We start from the raw sequence: 18,815 nt of genomic DNA, 5'->3' as shown, positions 1-18,815 counted from the left end.
TAGTGATTGTGTGTCAGTGAGTGAAATGATAGGCCTGACATGTAAAAGTCAATGACCGTGCTTGTTTTGCTCAACAGGAAAACCTAATTGGGACACTGCTGGCAATATTTGGCAACTTACTTGTCAGCATTGCAGTCAGCATCCAGGTAAGTAAAAGACAGCAACCCACCTGGGAAACTCCAACTCCCATTGTCATTGTGACACAGCACTCAACAGCACACAAGTGTTCACTGCACACAACAAAATTGCATGTATGCCTCACCCGTGCAAGGCTGTCACTAAAGAGATGCCCTGTCTGTCACTCACAACAAGGCGGGCACCAGCAAGGGACTTGTCACATTTGCATAGCGTATGGGACAATCTGAAGATGGCTTCATAAAGAACAACTGGTTTACAAATCTGGCCTCCAGGGCTGGATTATCACACATGCTAGATATAGCTGCAGCCTAGGGGGCCCCACCTGCCAAGGGTCCCCTGATTGGCCAAACATGGCAAAAAGATAGAAATTGTGAAAGATTCCATATTGAAGAAAAAAAACACCTCTTGTGTTCAATACTGTTGTTGGTAGATGTGTTATCCTTAACCCATTGATGCCTGATGTTGCGTTGCGCAACATTGGCTCTGGCTCCTTGAGCTGCATTACACAACATTTAGGCTCATGGCATTTGAGACAACTTCATTGAAAATCTCTGTTTGTTTGAGATGAATGAACACATTCTAATGAAAGATTAGGGTCTTTGCGTTTAAATGCAACTTAAGTGCATATTTTGATGTGCTTCAGAAGCTGAGATATTTAGGTTTTTATAGGCTGAGGGCAGCTTTTCTGAAAAAGGGCTCAGGCATTCAGCACCCTTTTTTGCAGGTGTCTTAGGCGTCAATGGGTTAATTCCCCACTCAGTCAACCTGATTCCCACCGTGTAGACAGCTTACACGTTAGCCAGAAATAAGTTATCTAAGGGGAATGACTTACGTTTTCTCCAAGTTTCAAAGTGAGAGGTCCGCACACTTAACATTCTTTATGGGGTCATTTCACGTGAAATCAGACGCTTTGGGACCCGACCGATCCGGATTTCAATCATACTTGGTGTGCCTTTTTAGTAGCAAGGTAGCACCCCAGAACTGCATTGGTTTGAATCTGACACTAATATTAAGGGAGAAACAGACTAGGAAAGGTTCACATTTTAGGGTAGGACACTATACATTCAGCCTTGAATATATCAGTCAGTGTTAGTCACAAAAAGATGCCTGTGGTGTTATTTGAAAGCTCTTTTCTGGCTTTACATATTACACAATCAGCTTGGAATACAACAACTCTCAGAATATGAATTATGATAAATTGAAAAATTAAAAATTGAATATCTAAAAAACCTATATTTTAAAATGGCCAGTTCCTTGTCCAAACGTAGCCGGCAATGTCATTAGGTTCTCAGCTTCATGATGGTGCATCTCATTGCCAGTTTGCCACAACAGAGATGTACCATCATGAAGCTGAGAACCTGTTGAAAAGGTTGGAATCTGCAAGAACTATTCCAGTTACTCAAAAACTACACAGCTTCTGCCCATTGTCAATGGACACAGTAGAAGTTAGGCCATTTTCAGCATTCAGAGAAGGCAGAGTTGAAAGAGTGAGCTCAGTAAAGGAATGTGTTACATTTTCAAGCATCAAAGGGTATGTTGTAGCTGTATATGATGGCAACTGGTGGCTAGCATGTGTTGAGAAATGTATGTCGAGCACTGGAGAGGTGAAACTGAACTTCCTGCATCCTCATGGACCATCTCCATCCTTCACTTTTCCCTTCAGACCAGATAGACTTGTCATGGATCATCAGGATGCGCTTCTGGTAGTGGAACCTGTAACTGCAACGGGACGTACTTATACATTATCTACAAAAGACACAGCTGCTGCTTCAAATGCACTGGTAGAGTACAAAATGAGAGTGTAGCCATTGATTATCTCTTTAAAGTACGGTAAAGGGAAGATGACACAGGTACACAGAGAAGGAATGTTCAAACATTAACATATCATCATTTGGTGTGTATAAATGGACATCTGCCTTAGTTTCTGAAACCTGGGACCATGGAAACTGACCATTTTTGTTTTGTTTTTGTTTTGTCGTGTGATGCTACTATGGTATTACCATATTATTAGTAAGTGGTCTGTATGATGCCATATTTGTGAGTCAAATTCTCTCTGAAATGAATAAAGAACCGAACACCAGCATTTGAGGTGTTGCTAATGACATTGCCGGCTACGTTTGGACAAGGAACTGGCCATTTTAAAATATAGGTTTTTTAGATATTCAATTTTTAATTTTTCAATTTATCATAATTCATATTCTGAGAGTTGTTGTATTCCAAGCTGATTGTGTAATATGTAAAGCCAGAAAAGAGCTTTCAAATAACACCACAGGCATCTTTTTGTGACTAACACTGACTGATATATTCAAGGCTGAATGTATAGTGTCCTACCCTAAAATGTGAACCTTTCCTAGTCTGTTTCTCCCTTAATATTAGTGTCAGATTCAAACCAATGCAGTTCTGGGGTGCTACCTTGCTACTAAAAAGGCACACCAAGTATGATTGAAATCCGGATCGGTCGGGTCCCAAAGTGTCTGATTTCACGTGAAATGACCCTATGCTTTCTTTTATTATTTCATGGCTGGATAACGTTTAGAAGACACGAAAAGTGTGCGTATCTCTCACTTTGAAACTACAGTCAGCCTTTGTCCTGCACCGTTTCCTGGGATGTGCACAATCTTCACCTTCAACTTACTTTTTTCTCCAACCCTACTGAAAGAGTTGGACTGTCAGGGAGACTGTCAGGGATTCCACAGCAGTTGCTCTTGACACTAGAGCTGTAACGATACACTCAACTCACGATTCGGTTCGTATCACGATCTTTGACCTACGGTTCGATACACTGCACGATTTTTTAAATGCATCTTTTTTTCACAAAAAAGACTACAACTTATAATTCATAGGTAAAGCAGGTTACAAGTCGCTACTTGTAAGTAGCAAAGCATTGTTTAAAAATAATAGTGAGGAGGATTTGAAACTTGGAAGCACTATCACATATCATGTGGTTGTTTTCTGCACTGAAGGGTAACAAAACTTTGAAAAAGCATATTACGATACTGTCCTCTTATATCGCGAAACAGTATCATGACTCTGTGTATCATGATTTCTCAGTTTGATACAATATCGTTACAGCCCTACTTGACACACAATTGGGTTGCAACCTGTCTATCTGTACGTGACAGATTACATTACATTACATTGATTGCATTTAGCAGACGGCTTTGACGAAAGAGACTTCCAAGGAGAACATTTAAGCAAGAACAGGGTAAGGTGCAGTGTACATTTGCAACACTGACAACGTTGTCCAACACAAAGTAAAGATGACGTAGCGAAAAAATAAGATGCAATAAAAGAGTTGCAAAAAGTAGACAAGGACATAAAGGCGTGGTGTGCGGTTGCAACACTGACAGCATTGTCCAACACATGGTAAGGGATGTAGAATAACATAATAAGAAGGGTAACCAGGCATTTCCACTAAATAGATTACTCCCCTCCAACCCCAACTCAATTAGAGATACTATGACGTGTTTTATTTACCATCATTTATATTTGACTTGTTTTAGAGGTCTAACAAAATAGATGAATAGATGTAAAATGAATACAATACTTGTATGACAGGCCATATTAATACATCACATTGAGATAATATAAACAATTCTTTAAACGATCATATTGTTTTTGTTTGTTGCCCCCATGCTCTCGGGAGTTTTCCTTCCCACTTGTCTTTTACATTGTCTTCTTGTTATGGAGTGACCATCACTAGGTTGAGTGTAGCAGTCAGAGCCCCAGTTTGGTGCCCCAGAATGTCTGGGTTCAAGTCCCAGCGGGGCAACTCCACTCCCCTTCACTACACTTCTGTACAATAATAAGGTAAACATTAGGATACATCAGAATGATATTATTATTATTTTTTTTATTCATCCCTTCAGAAATACAGCCATGTGGTCCTGGCTGGTACTAAGGATCCGCGGGCGTTCTACCGGACCAAGACGTGGTGGTGTGGCCTGGTCCTGACCCTCCTTGGGGAGGGCACCATCTTTGCAGCGTACGCCTTCGCCCCCATCTCCCTCATAGCACCCCTCAACGCCGTCTCAGTCATTGGTAAATCTCTACTTAACCATTGCATTACACATGACGTACCAGAGCTTGATGTCCACTTTTTTTATCATTGGCCACTGTGGCTAGTGGAGTCACTAGCCATTTATCTCATTCAAGAACTTCTGTTGATGCATGGAAGTACATCCTGGACCTTTGGATAATATATTGTGCAGGTTGCCTGGTATGCTGGCTGTTGGGCATGCAAGAAGGGAGAAAGACGCTAAAAGTGAAATGCTGACGTGATTATGTCAACAGACGACTTAAATATTCCATGGTGCTCTCTCTTTGTTTCACACGGTATTCTTAGTTCTGTGTTATCTATCTACAATACGCACGAGACCAGCTGAATGGCCTTTTGCCAGATAGCAGACTTGTACTACCCCTGTGCTCACACAGTGCTGCCCAGCACAAGGATGCCAGATGAAGCACACTAAACATAGGGATTACACTCTTATACTCTTGGCAAGGAAGTGTTTGCCCAGGGGTTGAAGTTGTTAAGGTTAGCCAATGTGTGCATAGTACAAAACATTTTACTGACGTACATGATGGCGTTGTATTTGCACTTAATATTGGCTCTTTTGGTGGAATGGATTGTTCACTGGTTATTATTAGCTAGTTTATTGCTGGCTTAATCCTCTATTATTTGTGCAATTTGATCACGTCAGATAGTACCTCATGCACTTTTTATTAATTGGTAAGCTAATTTTCTTGCTCTATTTCTTTTTTGAACAGCGAGCTCCATCCTGGGCTTCATATTTCTGAGGGAGAAATGGAAAGCAAAGGAGTTTCTGAGTAAGTACAGTACGTAAAAGAAAGTTGCCTCTTAGTTTATGCTGGAAAGACTCAACTACATCATAACAACATTGCGATGACTTAGAGTCTTGATAAGTAACAGATTAGGACTTGGCCATTACAATTTTGAGGACAATACAGCTACGTATATCATAGGGTCTATATCGTTCAGCCCTTTTCAAGAAACTGACAAATGTGGTTTGTTTAAATTTTTTACATCAAATATTATCTGAAATGTTGTGCAGTAACTGTTGGGATGAAAATGTTTGGACTACTATGTTAAGAAGTTGTTGTTTTTTTTTTTTTTTTTTAAGTGTTCATAAAACCAGCTGGCAGGATTTCTCCTTTCCATACCTATCTCCTCCTGTGTTATTTGAAGCTAAATCATACTAACTGCTACATCACACAGTCACCAACTAACTAACTCCTGCTAATCGTCCTCTATGGAAAATGGTTTTACTAGATTGAGTACAGCACACACTAACTGCTAACTAACTAATCCCCCATTGTCCTCTATGGAAATAATGGTCTAATGCTATGCAAATACTTCCCAGGACGTTTTACTGTGTGTGTGTGTGTGTGTGTGTGTGTGTGTGTGTGTGTGTGTGTGTGTGTGTGTGTGTGTGTGTGTGTGTGTGTGTGTGTGTGTGTGTGTGTGTGTGTGTGTGTGTGTGTGTGAGAGAGTGAGAGAGAGAGAGAGAGAGAGAGAGAGAGAGAGAGTGAGAGTGTGTGTGAGAGTGTGTGTGAGAGTGTGTGTGAGAGTGTGTGTGAGAGTGTGTGTGAGTGAGTGAGTGAGTGAGTGAGTGAGTGAGTGAGTGAGTGAGTGAGTGAGTGCCTCTGTCCTTTGGTGTGCCATTTTCTCCTCCTTTGTTTCAGAGACTGTACTTGCTGCATGTATCACCTTATGATGAGTACCCATATAACAAGCAACAGGAAAAAGCGTTTAGCCTTCATTAACTTCAAGGATGACTGTCTTTGCTGTGCACGCGTTTCGGCATGAAGCCTTCGTCAGGAAGTGAGCAGTGAGAAGAAACTGCTCACTTCCTAACGAAGGCTTCATGCCGAAACGCGTCGAAGTGTTTTAATTATGCTATGCCCAACAAAATGAAGGCATTATAATTATAAAGAAGATGAGTGCCTTGGTATTCCTAAACCTCTTTTTGAAGTCAATCAAGCCTGTCACCAAAGACCACCATCTTAAAAACTAGTAGTTCCAGGAAGCACTCCAACTGGACTTCATTTTGAAAGGTTAAGTTAACCTTGAGGTAATGGTAATAAATCGGCTAATATAACAGCCTGGTTTCCTCATATTTATAACGAAATGGCACTGGCAGGCTATGTATTATGATGTTGATCACTTCCTGTAGTTTGGCTTAGCCCGGTTTGCCATGGAACACTAGTGTTAGTAGAGTTTCATTTGTGATTCTGTTTCCTGCCCCTTCTCTGATGTTTACCTGTGTCCTTTGTGTAGAGCGGTACATCTTGTCGTTCCTGGGCTGTGCGCTGACGGTGGCGGGTACCTACCTCTTTGTGACATTCGGGCCCAACTCCCACGAGAAGCTCAACGCAGAGAACATCATCAAGCACCTGATTGGCTGGCCCTTCCTCCTCTACCTGGTACAGTATTGACTATCAGGGGCCTAACTTAACTTTTTTCACCACCAGCCAAAATGGCTAGTAGATGTAATGTACCCAAACACGCACTCACTAATGGGTCAAAGTGGCCAGTAAGTTGGTCTTTTCTACCCGCCAAACTGAAATTTCACCAGCATTTGGTCAGTTGGCTGGTGTTAATTTAGAGCCCTGTTGACTACACATTACATTACACTTAGCTGACGCTTTATCCAAAGCCACTTATACAGATATTACAGAGTATTGGTTACAGTGTGGGGATAATCTTTTATTTGCGCGGGTTGCACTTTCCTATTTTTATTTCAAAATTATTGTTTTGTTTATTTATTCTCTGTCGTCTGTGTGACACTGCAATTCATTCCGCTCTCTAACGAAACCGATATGTTGGCATTCATTAGTGAATTATATCAAAAATTTGTCATGGTCATGCTGAAATATTTACCAACTGATTTACTACGTTCTTTTAGGAAAAGTTTAACAGTGTTAACTGTGTTATTATCTATCTAATATTAATTGTTTATCTGTGTCTGTCTCTCTGTCTGTATGTCTCTCTCTCTGCCTCTCCCTCTCCCTCTCTCTCTCTCTCTCTCTCTCTCTCTCTCTCTCTCTCTCTCTCTCTCTCTCTCTCTCTCTCTCTCTCTCTCTGTCTCTCTCTCCTAGCTTCTAGAGATCATCACCTTTTGTCTGCTGCTCTACTTCTACAACCAGCGCAATACCAATTACCTCATCATTATTCTCATGCTGGTGGCACTGCTGGGTGAGTGGACAGACTGCCGTTTCCTCTTCGCACGCACGCAGGCACACGCATGCACGCACCCACGTACGCGGCTGCTACTGTACACACAAACATAAAACATGCTGGGTGAGTGAGTGGAGCTTCCTCTAAATAGACACACACACACACACACACACACACACACACACACACACACACACACACACACACACACACACACACACACACACACACACACACTTCTAGGCACTCCTGTGTGAGTGAGGTGGTGTAATTTCCTCTACAGTAAACACACTCTCACGATCGCCATCATTGGCACGCAAGCAGTCAGTACTGTAGGTATCATGATACTCTCCTCTTGATAGTTCCCTTTAATGCCATGCACTCTCTTATCCTCAGTCATAGGTCTGAAGGCATTGTGCAATAGACATCATATCTCTATAGGCGCGTTCAGGCCAACAGAGAATTATGCCTGTGCTCATTCCCGCACCTAATCTTGAATCACGTTATGTCTCTATCTCTTGTCTACTGTATGATTTAAAAAAAAAATAGTGCATGAAAACAATGCATTTCGCTCTTTTTCTTCTTCATTTGCTGTTATGTGTTTTTAAAACCTGTGACCTTCAATGTCACTGGCCAGTTATACCTTTTTCTACATTCTTAGTTGTTAATCACAAGAAACGATATATTATTTAGTCATTACAACACAATGAAGCTGTCAGGGAAGCCATTTCTTGTCTAAACTCAGAGTACAATAGGGGTTTGTTTGTTCCCAGCACAGAGACGCTGAATGGACAGCTGGACTGAGAGCAAATTGATGATTTGCTAAATTTGACAAAGTGTAGGTGGATGACAAACTCAATTGAGATGATTCACTTACAGGACATGGCTGTTTTTTCTTTTTTGAGTTGTTATTTCTATTGTGTTGATGTTTGTCATCCCCCTCTCTCCATATCTCATTTATCCTTCATTCCTGAGAATTCTTTTCATTTCTCTTTTCTGCCGATATGCTCTGCTCTTCCTCTCTGCGATTGTCTCTTTTCTTACTCTCTCCTGCCCTCTTCTGTATTGTCATGACTCCTCATACCATCTCTCTCTTCTCTCACCAACCCTCTTCCTCAACTCTGTTATCCTTTCCTGTTGTCCTGTCTCCTCTCCTCTCCCTTCTCCTCTCCCCTCCTCTCCTCTCCTCTCCTCTCCTCTCCTCTCCTCTCCCCTCCTCTCCTCTCCTCTCCTCTCCTCTCCTCTCCCTTCTCCTCTCATCTCCCTTCTCCTCTCATCTCCCTTCTCCTCTCCTCTCCTGCACTCTCGTATCGTCTCCTGCACTATCGTATCTTCTCCTGCACTATTGTCTGGTCTCGTCTTGTCTAATTTCGTCTCCCCTCCTCTCCACTCCTCTCCTCTCCTCCACTCTGCCCTCTTTTTTCCTTTCTTCTCCTGTCCTCTCTTCCCATTACCTCTGCTCTGCTCTGCTCTCCTCTCCATCTCCTTCCCTTCTGCCCTTTCCTTTCCTTCTCATGATATTGTTTGACAAGCGTAATTTCTATTTGGGTGACTTTCTGAGAGACGATAGTATTTTTTTACCTCTTCAGGCTCCATTACCGTAGTGATGGTGAAGACAGTGTCTGAGATGCTGATGCTGACTCTTCTCCTCTCCTCTCCTCTCCTCTCCTCTCCTCTCCTCTCCTCTCCTCTCCTCTCCTCTTCACTCTCCTCTCCTCTTCTCTCTCCTCTCCTCTTCTCTCTCCTCTTCTCTCTCCTCTCCTCTTCTCTCTCCTCTCCTCTCCTCTCCTCTCCTCTCCTCTTCACTCTCCTCTCCTCTCCTTCTCCAGGCTCCATGACGGTGGTGACGGTGAAGGCTGTGTCTGGGATGCTGATGCTGAGTATCCTGGACTCCATGCAGTTGGGCTACCCCATCTTCTACGTGCTGCTGGTCTCCATGGTCGCCACCGTCCACTTCCAGGCCAGGCAAGTTCACTCTCCTCTGGCAGATATGTTTTCTTTTTTTTTGGTGGTCTTTTATGACTTTATTTGACAGGGCAGTTTGAGAGGTGGACAGGAAGCGAATGGGGAGAGGGATGGATGGGGAGGGGTCAGCAAATGACTCGCATGGCAGACAAGTGCCCTAGCGGTTGGCTACGGCAGGTCCAGCAGACAGGTTTTCAATCGAAGTAGCGTTCAAACTCAGAGATGGTTGTTGTCTTTTGGTGCAAGTCATCCGATAGGGATAGAAACGGACCTCTCACTCTTAAACATACCACCTGGACATGGTGTATTGAACAATTTAGTAAAGAGACCAAGAAACAGAGTGCCGTCTTTTTCTACCCTATCTCTGTCAGACAGGCACACGCTTAGGCAACTTGGCTAAAAAAAACATTGTTTGTTTAGGGAGATTAGCAGTAGGTTAAAGCCTACACATCCAAAACACCTGACCTGGGAGCAGGACAACCAAATGTCAAGATAAAAAATGAAAAATGTCAGCTTCAACCAGGATTAGGGATGCACGATGTATCGGCCAGATGTATCGGTATCGGCCGATATTTGACATTTCTCAACACATCGGACATTGGTCCAATGGGTAAGACTGGGCCGATGTTAACGCTGATGTTTTTTAATATATGTTACGATTCTAAAAGATTAGACTTGACGGTGACTTTCATTGTTTGTCTTCTAGTTTATTTTAGTTAGTTAGTTAGTTTAGTTTAGTTAGTTTCATCTAATTTTATCACAGGGAGTAAAAAGTGTTTTTGGAAATAAGAGGACATTCAACAATTCAGTTTGTTTGCATCATTGTCAGTCTGTATTAAATGTTACCTCTTTACAAAAAACAAAAAAACATCGGTATCGGTTAATATCGCTTATCGGCCAAAACCGCAATATCAATAGCGGATATCGGTATCGGCTGAAGTTTTTGACATTGTGCATTCCTAAGGATTGTTATCATCTTCAGTTTTTGTGACAATCTTTGTTATGCAATGCGTTAGATATGTTGTGCAGGGTGTGAATTGCTTTTCTGCCATTTCTTCAGGTTTCTGTCCCAAGCATCATGCCTGTATGACTCCTCTCTCATCGCGTGCCTCAACTACGTCCTCTCAACAACCTTTTCCATTGTATCAGGTGCGATGGCATTATTATTATTGATTGTTAATCATTGCAGAAATACAGTACAGTAAGGACCTTAACACTAGAACTACCACGGAGGGGTCAATTGACCTTTTTACCTAAAAGCCCCACAAGAGGGTCATTTGACCCTTTGGACCCCCTGCGGACACTCCTTTTGTTGTGGAAATGTGGCTGTTAGCAGCTCACAGCTGTCACTTGAGACACAGTGTGTGTGTGTGTGTGTGTGCGTGTGTGGATCATTTCCAATGCCTGTTGAGTGCTGTATCTCTGCATCTTCATTCCATGGAGAGGAGCTTCTTTCACCACAAAATTCTTGAGGGAAGTGAAGCAGTAGTCCACACGCACTGATATTTATCCATCTAACAATTGCCAGGTTACATTCACATGAGTCCTTATGGTCACATGGCATGGGAGATTCACACGTTACAGTTTTTCTCGATTGGTTTGGCTAATTTCTCGAAACTGAGATGACATTCTCAAAAAAACACGGACAAATCCCCAAACCAACTTGCAATTTCCCAAAACAGAATGGCATTTTTCATTACTTTCATCAGATATCAAATGCTTTGTACATGTCTCAAATGTTTAGTATATCTCTACAGATGGATATGTACAAATACCCTTCAGTTGACACATTCAGCATACATATAGCACATTTTCCAAATAAATTGACCTTGCTTATCTAAACGAATTAGACAATTCTCAGTGTAATGGTTGCCCTCTCCAAAACACGTCAGCATTATTTCATTGTGTAAGTCATCATATGCAATTCCCAAAACAGTCAAGGACATCATACTTTAAGAATTTCATTACATAGTAAATTCATGACAGTGTTCAACAGGTCAGATGGTATTGTAACTTTACTAGATAGTAGAAAATAATTTTACAACCATGTATACTACAGTTTCCTCTGTTATTTGGCTAATTTCATGACACTTTTTCAAACGACAATCTGTTTTGAACAATTGCTTGTTGCTTTGGCATTTATCCATGTTATTTTGAGAATGTTATCTCTGTTTTGAGAAATGAGCCAAACCCATAAGAAACCTGTGATATATGGGCATTACTTTCTGTATATGAATTTACAGTAAAGAAAGTTACTGATACATGTCCTTGGTAAATTATCCGTGTTGTCAAACTTCAATGGTTTCACTCACTTCATTTTTATACATAGTCGAAATCTGTTAGCTGAACGTAGATAAAACACCTAACCATTTTGACTGGCAGTGCTTACACAATGGCAAAGGGACAATGTATTTTGGGGGTACTGATGATATATGTGGGGAAGAAATTTAGTTTCGACACATGGGTAAACTCTTTTTGGGGTGATATGAGCGAATGATGAGGATCCATGTAGTTATGCTGAACCATCCAGTTTATTTTGACAGAAGGACTAAATGAATGCAAATGAGCCAAAGCAATTGAGAAGGATCTATGCCATTTTGATGGTACTGACTATTTATATGTGAGACAGTTTAGTGCTGATGCAAGAATGAGGTGTTTTGGGAGGTATATGACATTTTGCTAGTTATCTGAACAGTTGTGCAGAAGTGTAAGAATGTTTGGTCAAATGACCCAATGGTTATAGGAATGTCATCTCAGTTTCAAGAAATGAGCCAAACCAATCGAGAAAAACTGTAATTCAACCATTATCTGGTTGCAGTCATATGATTCGTCATGATCACATGGGACATTCACACGTTCATTGATATATATGAAGAAAATGTGCTGACATGTTTTCAGGACACCCATTACACTGAGAATCAACCAATTGGGATAGATCAGCAAGGTACATTCATTTGAAAATTCTACTAAATGTAAGCTGATTGTGTTAGCTGTAGGATACTTGTACATAGCCATTTGCAAGGATGTACTAAATGATTGAGACATGTACAAAAGCATTTGAAATTTGATGAAAGCAATGATAAATGCCATTCTGTTGTGAGGAACTGCAAATTAGTTTTGGGATTTGTCCATGTTTTGAGAATGACATCTCAGTTTCTAGAAATGAGCCAAACCAATGGAGAAAAACTGTAACACACTCTCCGCCACACTGTGCTATCTGTCTTTGCTGCTGATATCTTCATGCAAGTTTCTATTTACCTGTGGTGATTTTGGAGGCTGACAGGCCTTGGGAAGAAGCTGTCAGTCTGTCCCTGTTTGTCTTGGCTGTTAGCACTGTAAGGTGTGACCCCCTCACCCCTCACCCCACACACGGTCCCTAACAGCCTCATTACCATAACAAAATGAGTGATTAGTGTATTAGGTAAAAGCCACAGGGTCAAATGACCCCTCTCTGGTACTTCTAGGTAGGCAGAAAAATCCTGGTAGTTCTAGTGTTAATCCAGCATTGACATAAATCAAGATGAAGTCCTCTTGTTGTATTGGATTTCCAAATAATGATAGCATTGTCATGAATTTAAATTGCTTAATATACCTCACCTAAATATAAATGAGTCTTGTTACACACCATCCCATTCATCCGCCATTTTGAATTACCAGTAAGCTGCAAAACCTACTTTTGTCAAACTAGCATTTGGATTAGTTTATTTGCTTACTACATGGTCATGAAAAAGATCACATTTGTGAATGGTCAGCATACATTTTGAAAATATACAACTGAAATTTCACACTGGACCTTAAACGAACTAAGTATTGTATGCTTTAAGCTTGATGCATGGAAAGCCAGCTGTGGATGGTCAGTCTCGTGCGAAATCAGTATTGTCTCGTCTGAATATTTTATTCTGTCTTTTCTCCAGGAGCCATATTTTATTTGGAGTTTAACCATGAAGACGTTCTCCACATCTGCATGTACCTTTTAGGGTGAGTTGTGCATGCGATCGTGCGAGACAGAGAGATTTGAAACGGGTGTGGGTGTGTGCACACAGCTTGTGGACATGGTGGTAATCTATAAATAAATGAGACGTAGTTTGTGAGTGCGGATTTTTCTTCTTTAAGTTGATACCTTTTTTCGCGCACCCAAAGACATTCATTTTTTCCAAGAAGTTGAGCGCGTCCTCTGACAAAACTTGTGTGCACACAACGCAATGTGTTGTGACTGCTGCCGTGTGTGTGTGTGTCTGTCCTCAAGTTAGTGGTGCATACTTGCGAGTGTGCGTGCGTGCGTGTGTGTTACGAGAAATTGTGACCCCCCCCCGAACATGTGTGTTTTGTCAGGTGTGCGGTATGCTGCCTGGGTGTGTTCCTCATCACTAAGAACCGGAGGAAGGCCAAAGCATTCGAGCCCTATGTCACCATGGACATGGTTCAAGGTTAACACACACACACACACACACAGACACACACAGACACACACAGACACACACAGACACACACAGACACACACAGACACACACAGACACACACAGACACACACAGACACACACAGACACACACAGACACACACAGACACACACACACACACACACACACACACACACACACACAGCTCCACTGATGAGATGCCATAGCATTCCATGCTACTACTGAATTTTCTAACTGCACACTACGGTTTTTATTATTATTTCAAACAAGCATGACTTTGATAGATAAAAGTAGTCAGAATTCATCAACAGTATCCATGCTAACGCCATGTACCAGTAGTCATAACACTGGAAGCAATCTTTTTCACACCTGCCTCTATCTGTACAGATTGTTTCCTTCCTTTGTTATCTTCGTCATCGCTCTCTCTCTCTCTCTCTCTCTCTCTCTCTCTCTCTCTCTCTCTCTCTCTCTCTCTCTCTCTCTCTCTCTCTCTCTCTCTCTCTCTCTCTCTCTCTCTCTCTGCTATCTTCACTCAGTCACACATGCATGCAGACATTCATTTCTTGCAAGCATACATTACAGTTCTGAAATGCTACATTATACTATATGCATACTATATGCTCTGCTATACCGGCTTCTGTATGTTCAATGCCCTCCTCACCTGTGGTGGAGGTGGCTGCCAACCCATGGGAGGTGGTTTTAAATATTTAGATGAAGGGGGGGGGAGTACCATTCACATGGGATTGAAAGTGAAGGATCAATGGTTCAATAAATGGGTGTTAAATCTCTCTCTCTCTCTCTCTCTCTCTCTCTCTCTCTCTCTCTCTCTCTCTCTCTCTCTCTCTCTCTCTCTCTCTCTCTCTCTCTCTCTCTCTCTCTCTCTCTCTCTCTCTCTCTCTCTGCTGCAGGTGTTCCCACCATCCACGACAAGGGCTGGCCGGTGCAGCCCGAATACAACGGCTCCTTCTCCTACGGAGCGCTGGTGAACAATGACAGCGTTACCCCGGCAACCCTCCCCGTGACACAGGAGCACGTCACCGTGGTCCAGTCCAACCAGAAGGTCAGCGAGCTGAAGAGAGACTAAAGGTCTATTTAGACTCCCACTTCAGTTGGGGGACACGCACTGGCAGCGGCAGGTCGCGGACAATTCAGCCTGGGAGAAATATACGTTGATCGCTGCAAGGGGTCTTTTCAGCGCTAAAAGAGAGAGCGAGGTGGCTGTTTGGGTACCTGATCTGCCGCTACCCCCCGCTGACAGTGCGTGTCCCCCAACTGAAGGAGGAGTCAAAACAGACCTTAACGAGACGCAGAGGAGGTGCGAAATGAGAGGATGGGGGGTGGGACACACACGATGGCCTGCTCTCTAAACAGGCGTACCTCCACACAGACATAGCACAAACACATAACACAAACACACTGGTGGACTGTTGACCTTGTCTCCTCCTTGTCATCAACCTCGTTCGTTCGTCCTACCCTGCCCTCCCCTCCCAGACACAGAACTGGAGTGTGATAAAAACAGAGGTGTCTTCTGGGTAATCTGAGAGAGCATTACCTCTCTCAGCCACTCACTCGAGAACAGAAGAGAAAGCCGCACACACACACACACACACACACACACACACACACACACACACACACACACACACACACACACACACACACACACACACACACACACACACACACACACACACACACACACACACACACACACTCTTTTTGTTTGTTTTTATTGTGACATCTGCACAGTAGGGACAGGCTGTTGCAAGATGCCGCGTAAGATCCTGTTGTCATGCTTACTCCTCCTGCCTCAGATGCAGTTTGAACGACGTTAACCAATGTTCTGTTTTTAAAGCGAAGAAGAATATGATTTGGGGAAAACATAAGAAAAGCGAACCAAGACAGTAGTATTAAGTCAAGCACTTAAATTGACAGACAAGGCGTTGGACAACAAACCACCACACCTGGATAGATAAACGTAAACCACGCCTCAATAGATTTTCCAAATGACTGCAAACTTAAGCACACCTAAACACATCATCTATAAACCACAATAGCCACACCTGAAGACATCATCTACGAACCATGAGAGACATCTGGATTGGTCATCTCTCACCACACCCCCCACCTGGACAGGTAGCTCACAGACCACACCTCCAACACTGATGACTGCTACAAGACACACCCTGGATATTTCAGCACAGATCATTTGGATGTTTGTGAAGCGCAAGATTCATTCCAAGACAAAACTGGTTTTGCTCTTGTGCCGTTCTTTGTTTTTGTTTTAAGGTGAACACTGTATTTATAGTAGGTTGGTTCATATCTTCTTTTCTTTGTTATTCTGGCTGTGGTCCCTTGTCTAATCTGTGCAAAAGAATAAGGCCTTGAGAGATTAACTGCGTATGGAATTCGGAGCAACCAGGGACAATTTTTTAACGCAATTGTAAATTGTGGATGACAGTCAAGAAGATTATCTCCTTGACCAGCTACTGAAAGATATTCTAGAATATTCTGTGGTAGATCTCTACTGAAATGTATTCCAGAATCTTCCATGGTAGAGACCTCTGAAGATATTCCAGAATACTTCATGGTACTACTGAAATGAATAGGGGAAATGACAGGCTACACTCCAAATATATTTTATTGTTTTATTTGTATTTTATTAGTTTTTTTTTTCAAATGGACACACAGCAGAATTAATAGTAGTTGTGAAAGTGCTAAGAAGTCAATGGGGGATCAATTAACGAAACGCGGACCAATTTGTAGAGCACCAACATCACAAGTGTCCTGTAACGCAACAAAAGTGCAATTTGTTTTTTTGTTTTTGTTTTTTGTCAGGAAGATGACTTGTGCGGCTGTATCACTGTTTGAAATGAAATATTTGGCTGCTCATCAGTTGATCCGTTAAGTGATGCTGTTAATAAGCTGACTTGTGTTCATGAAGAATGCCTTAACCCCCCGAAGTGCTTACTGAACTTTATGTACAATAAACCTTTCAGAAACATTTTATAATAATGGTACATTATAAAGCTTTATTAACATTTTAGTAAGTAATACATAATGTTATATACAGTGTATAATATTAATAAACAAAGCATTTACAAATGTTAGTAAATGAGTATCTAAAGGAATATCTTAATATCTTTGATAGTAGTAATATATGTTAATAACTCACTATATTAATATCAGTAAATAGTATATATACACATGAGAAAACCAACCTAAGGCTGCACAGCGGTTTGAGAATCCTGGGGTTCTCTAAAGCTGTACAGAGGCTTAACTTTGAGTACTGCTGCAGCTATGCTGTCTGTTGTGTTATCATAGTATTCCTTACTCATTTACAAACGTTTATAAATGTTTGGTTTATAATTGTTTGGTTTATAATTAGTTCAACATTTAATAAAGCTTCATAATATACTTTTGTTATTAAATGTAACCGACCTTTCTTTTGCCTTTGAGTTGGACTCGATCTGAAATGTCCACTTCCTTACTCCATTGGTTCACTGGTAGGAGCCACTTGTGTTTTCTTGTTCCATGCACAATTCACAAGGAAGCCGAAAGGGCAGGACAAAGGGGTCAGTGTTCCCGGGCCCAAGGAAAGAGGTGGCCCAGAATTGGGTCCCCAATACATTGGCGTCATCTCAATTCCACGTGTTCTAGCCTTGCTAGGACGTGAAACACCTGGTGATTGGATACTCCACAGAGTTCACCAAAGAGTATCCAATCACTGGGTGTTTCACTTTCAAATGACTTTGTCCCGGGCTTCCATGAAACTTCTAAGGCGTTTTTGAGCTGGACCTTGCAAGGAGCTATCATGGTGCAGCCAAGAAAACGTGGTACAAAATCTGGCTCCTACTGTACATAGGGAACAAAACAATGCAAGGTGCGCTCATATGTTGTAGCCAAGGCTATGAAGTGAACAGTGGACATTTTGGACACAGGCCTACTTGTCCATCATTTCCAAGTGCCTAGTGGTCTCTGAGTTAGGTGCTTTGGACCAGCACATTCTGAGCTCTTGAGCTTTTTTTCTCCCTAAGATGCTGTTTGTCCCAAAGAAGGGTTTTCCCCCCTTTTTCCCAAAAAATGTCCCAAATGAATAATGATTCCATGCATTCAAGGGTATTTTGTTGTAGACAAGAGGTACAGTTGAAAGCCGAAAGCCTTTTATTGCCTAATATTTACTGTATGTAAGGGTGTCAATGTCACTGTAATGATGTACCTTAACTCACTGTACTTTAACTATCGTCGAATATTAATTTATTACTCACTGTTTATTGTCATTTGTCGTGTTTTTTGCATACCATTTATTTGAGTGTGGTAATGAAGGTGGACTCTGTGAGACTGTTTGGTCTTACAGTCAAACAAGTAGCTGTGAAGCTGAAGTAATGCAAACCATGACTGACTGTAATGTGGCCTTCAAGGCCTTCACCAAATGTTGGTTATAGTAATGTCTTTGGGATAAATCATGACTTGAAGGATGTCACAGTTAATATGTGTTTTAATATGGATTGTGGATTACTTCTTGAACTGAAATGTGTTCTCTACAATATTCGTATAAGCTTAGTCTGTCTCTCCAGAATGTCAGATGTAGATTGTTGTGCTTTCTCTCGGCTGGTCTGCACTTCTTTACTGGCTGTGCAGGGATAACTGAGAGCATGTCTTGTTCTGATGTCTTAATATGTAGCCATTCTGTAAAAACTCTAAAAGGAGAAAATCATATAATAACATAGCTTTCATGAAGTATAAAGGCTTTGAGTAATATAAAGGCTGTGTATAGGCTACGTTATGATATATTGTAACTTAAGATCTGTGAAGAGGAGAAAACTGTCAATCCCCTTTTGAATGTACACATCAAACTCCAGTGGCATTGTATTCTTTCTGGTATTGTGCGGCTTGTAGACATCTGGTAAATGTATAATTACCATTGATGGCTCATAAAAATAGAGATAATTATAGGCTAGATCTACATTTCCATCAAATGATGCTAGTTAAATAATATACACAATCTACATGTGTCACTGGTGACAATTCACTGGTACACGTCCATCAAAAAGGCTCCATATTGCAATTTGACAGAAATATTCACCAATCC

At 41.6% G+C, this 18,815-nt stretch overlaps 1 protein-coding gene across 1 annotated transcript in view; it reads left to right on the top strand.

Annotated features, from left to right (window-relative positions):
• The window catches only part of nipal3 (NIPA like domain containing 3), a 17,694-nt gene extending 549 nt beyond the window's left edge, over window positions 1–17,145 (top strand). Inside the window, exons 2-11 of the mRNA XM_063184000.1 lie at window positions 78–146; window positions 4,008–4,179; window positions 4,909–4,968; window positions 6,440–6,585; window positions 7,261–7,357; window positions 9,169–9,304; window positions 10,365–10,453; window positions 13,219–13,282; window positions 13,637–13,731; window positions 14,632–17,145. Of these exons, the coding sequence (XP_063040070.1) occupies window positions 78–146; window positions 4,008–4,179; window positions 4,909–4,968; window positions 6,440–6,585; window positions 7,261–7,357; window positions 9,169–9,304; window positions 10,365–10,453; window positions 13,219–13,282; window positions 13,637–13,731; window positions 14,632–14,807 (1,104 nt within the window). The 3' untranslated portion in view covers window positions 14,808–17,145. The remainder of the gene's footprint in view (window positions 1–77; window positions 147–4,007; window positions 4,180–4,908; window positions 4,969–6,439; window positions 6,586–7,260; window positions 7,358–9,168; window positions 9,305–10,364; window positions 10,454–13,218; window positions 13,283–13,636; window positions 13,732–14,631) is intronic.
• Window positions 17,146–18,815: the final 1,670 nt, after the last annotated feature.

The sequence above is a fragment of the Engraulis encrasicolus genome, chromosome 19, assembly GCF_034702125.1.
Source record: "Engraulis encrasicolus isolate BLACKSEA-1 chromosome 19, IST_EnEncr_1.0, whole genome shotgun sequence".
Taxonomy (NCBI): Eukaryota; Metazoa; Chordata; class Actinopteri; order Clupeiformes; family Engraulidae; genus Engraulis; species Engraulis encrasicolus.
Note: the sequence above shows the minus strand (reverse complement) of the source record. Positions and strands in the feature narration are given on the sequence as shown.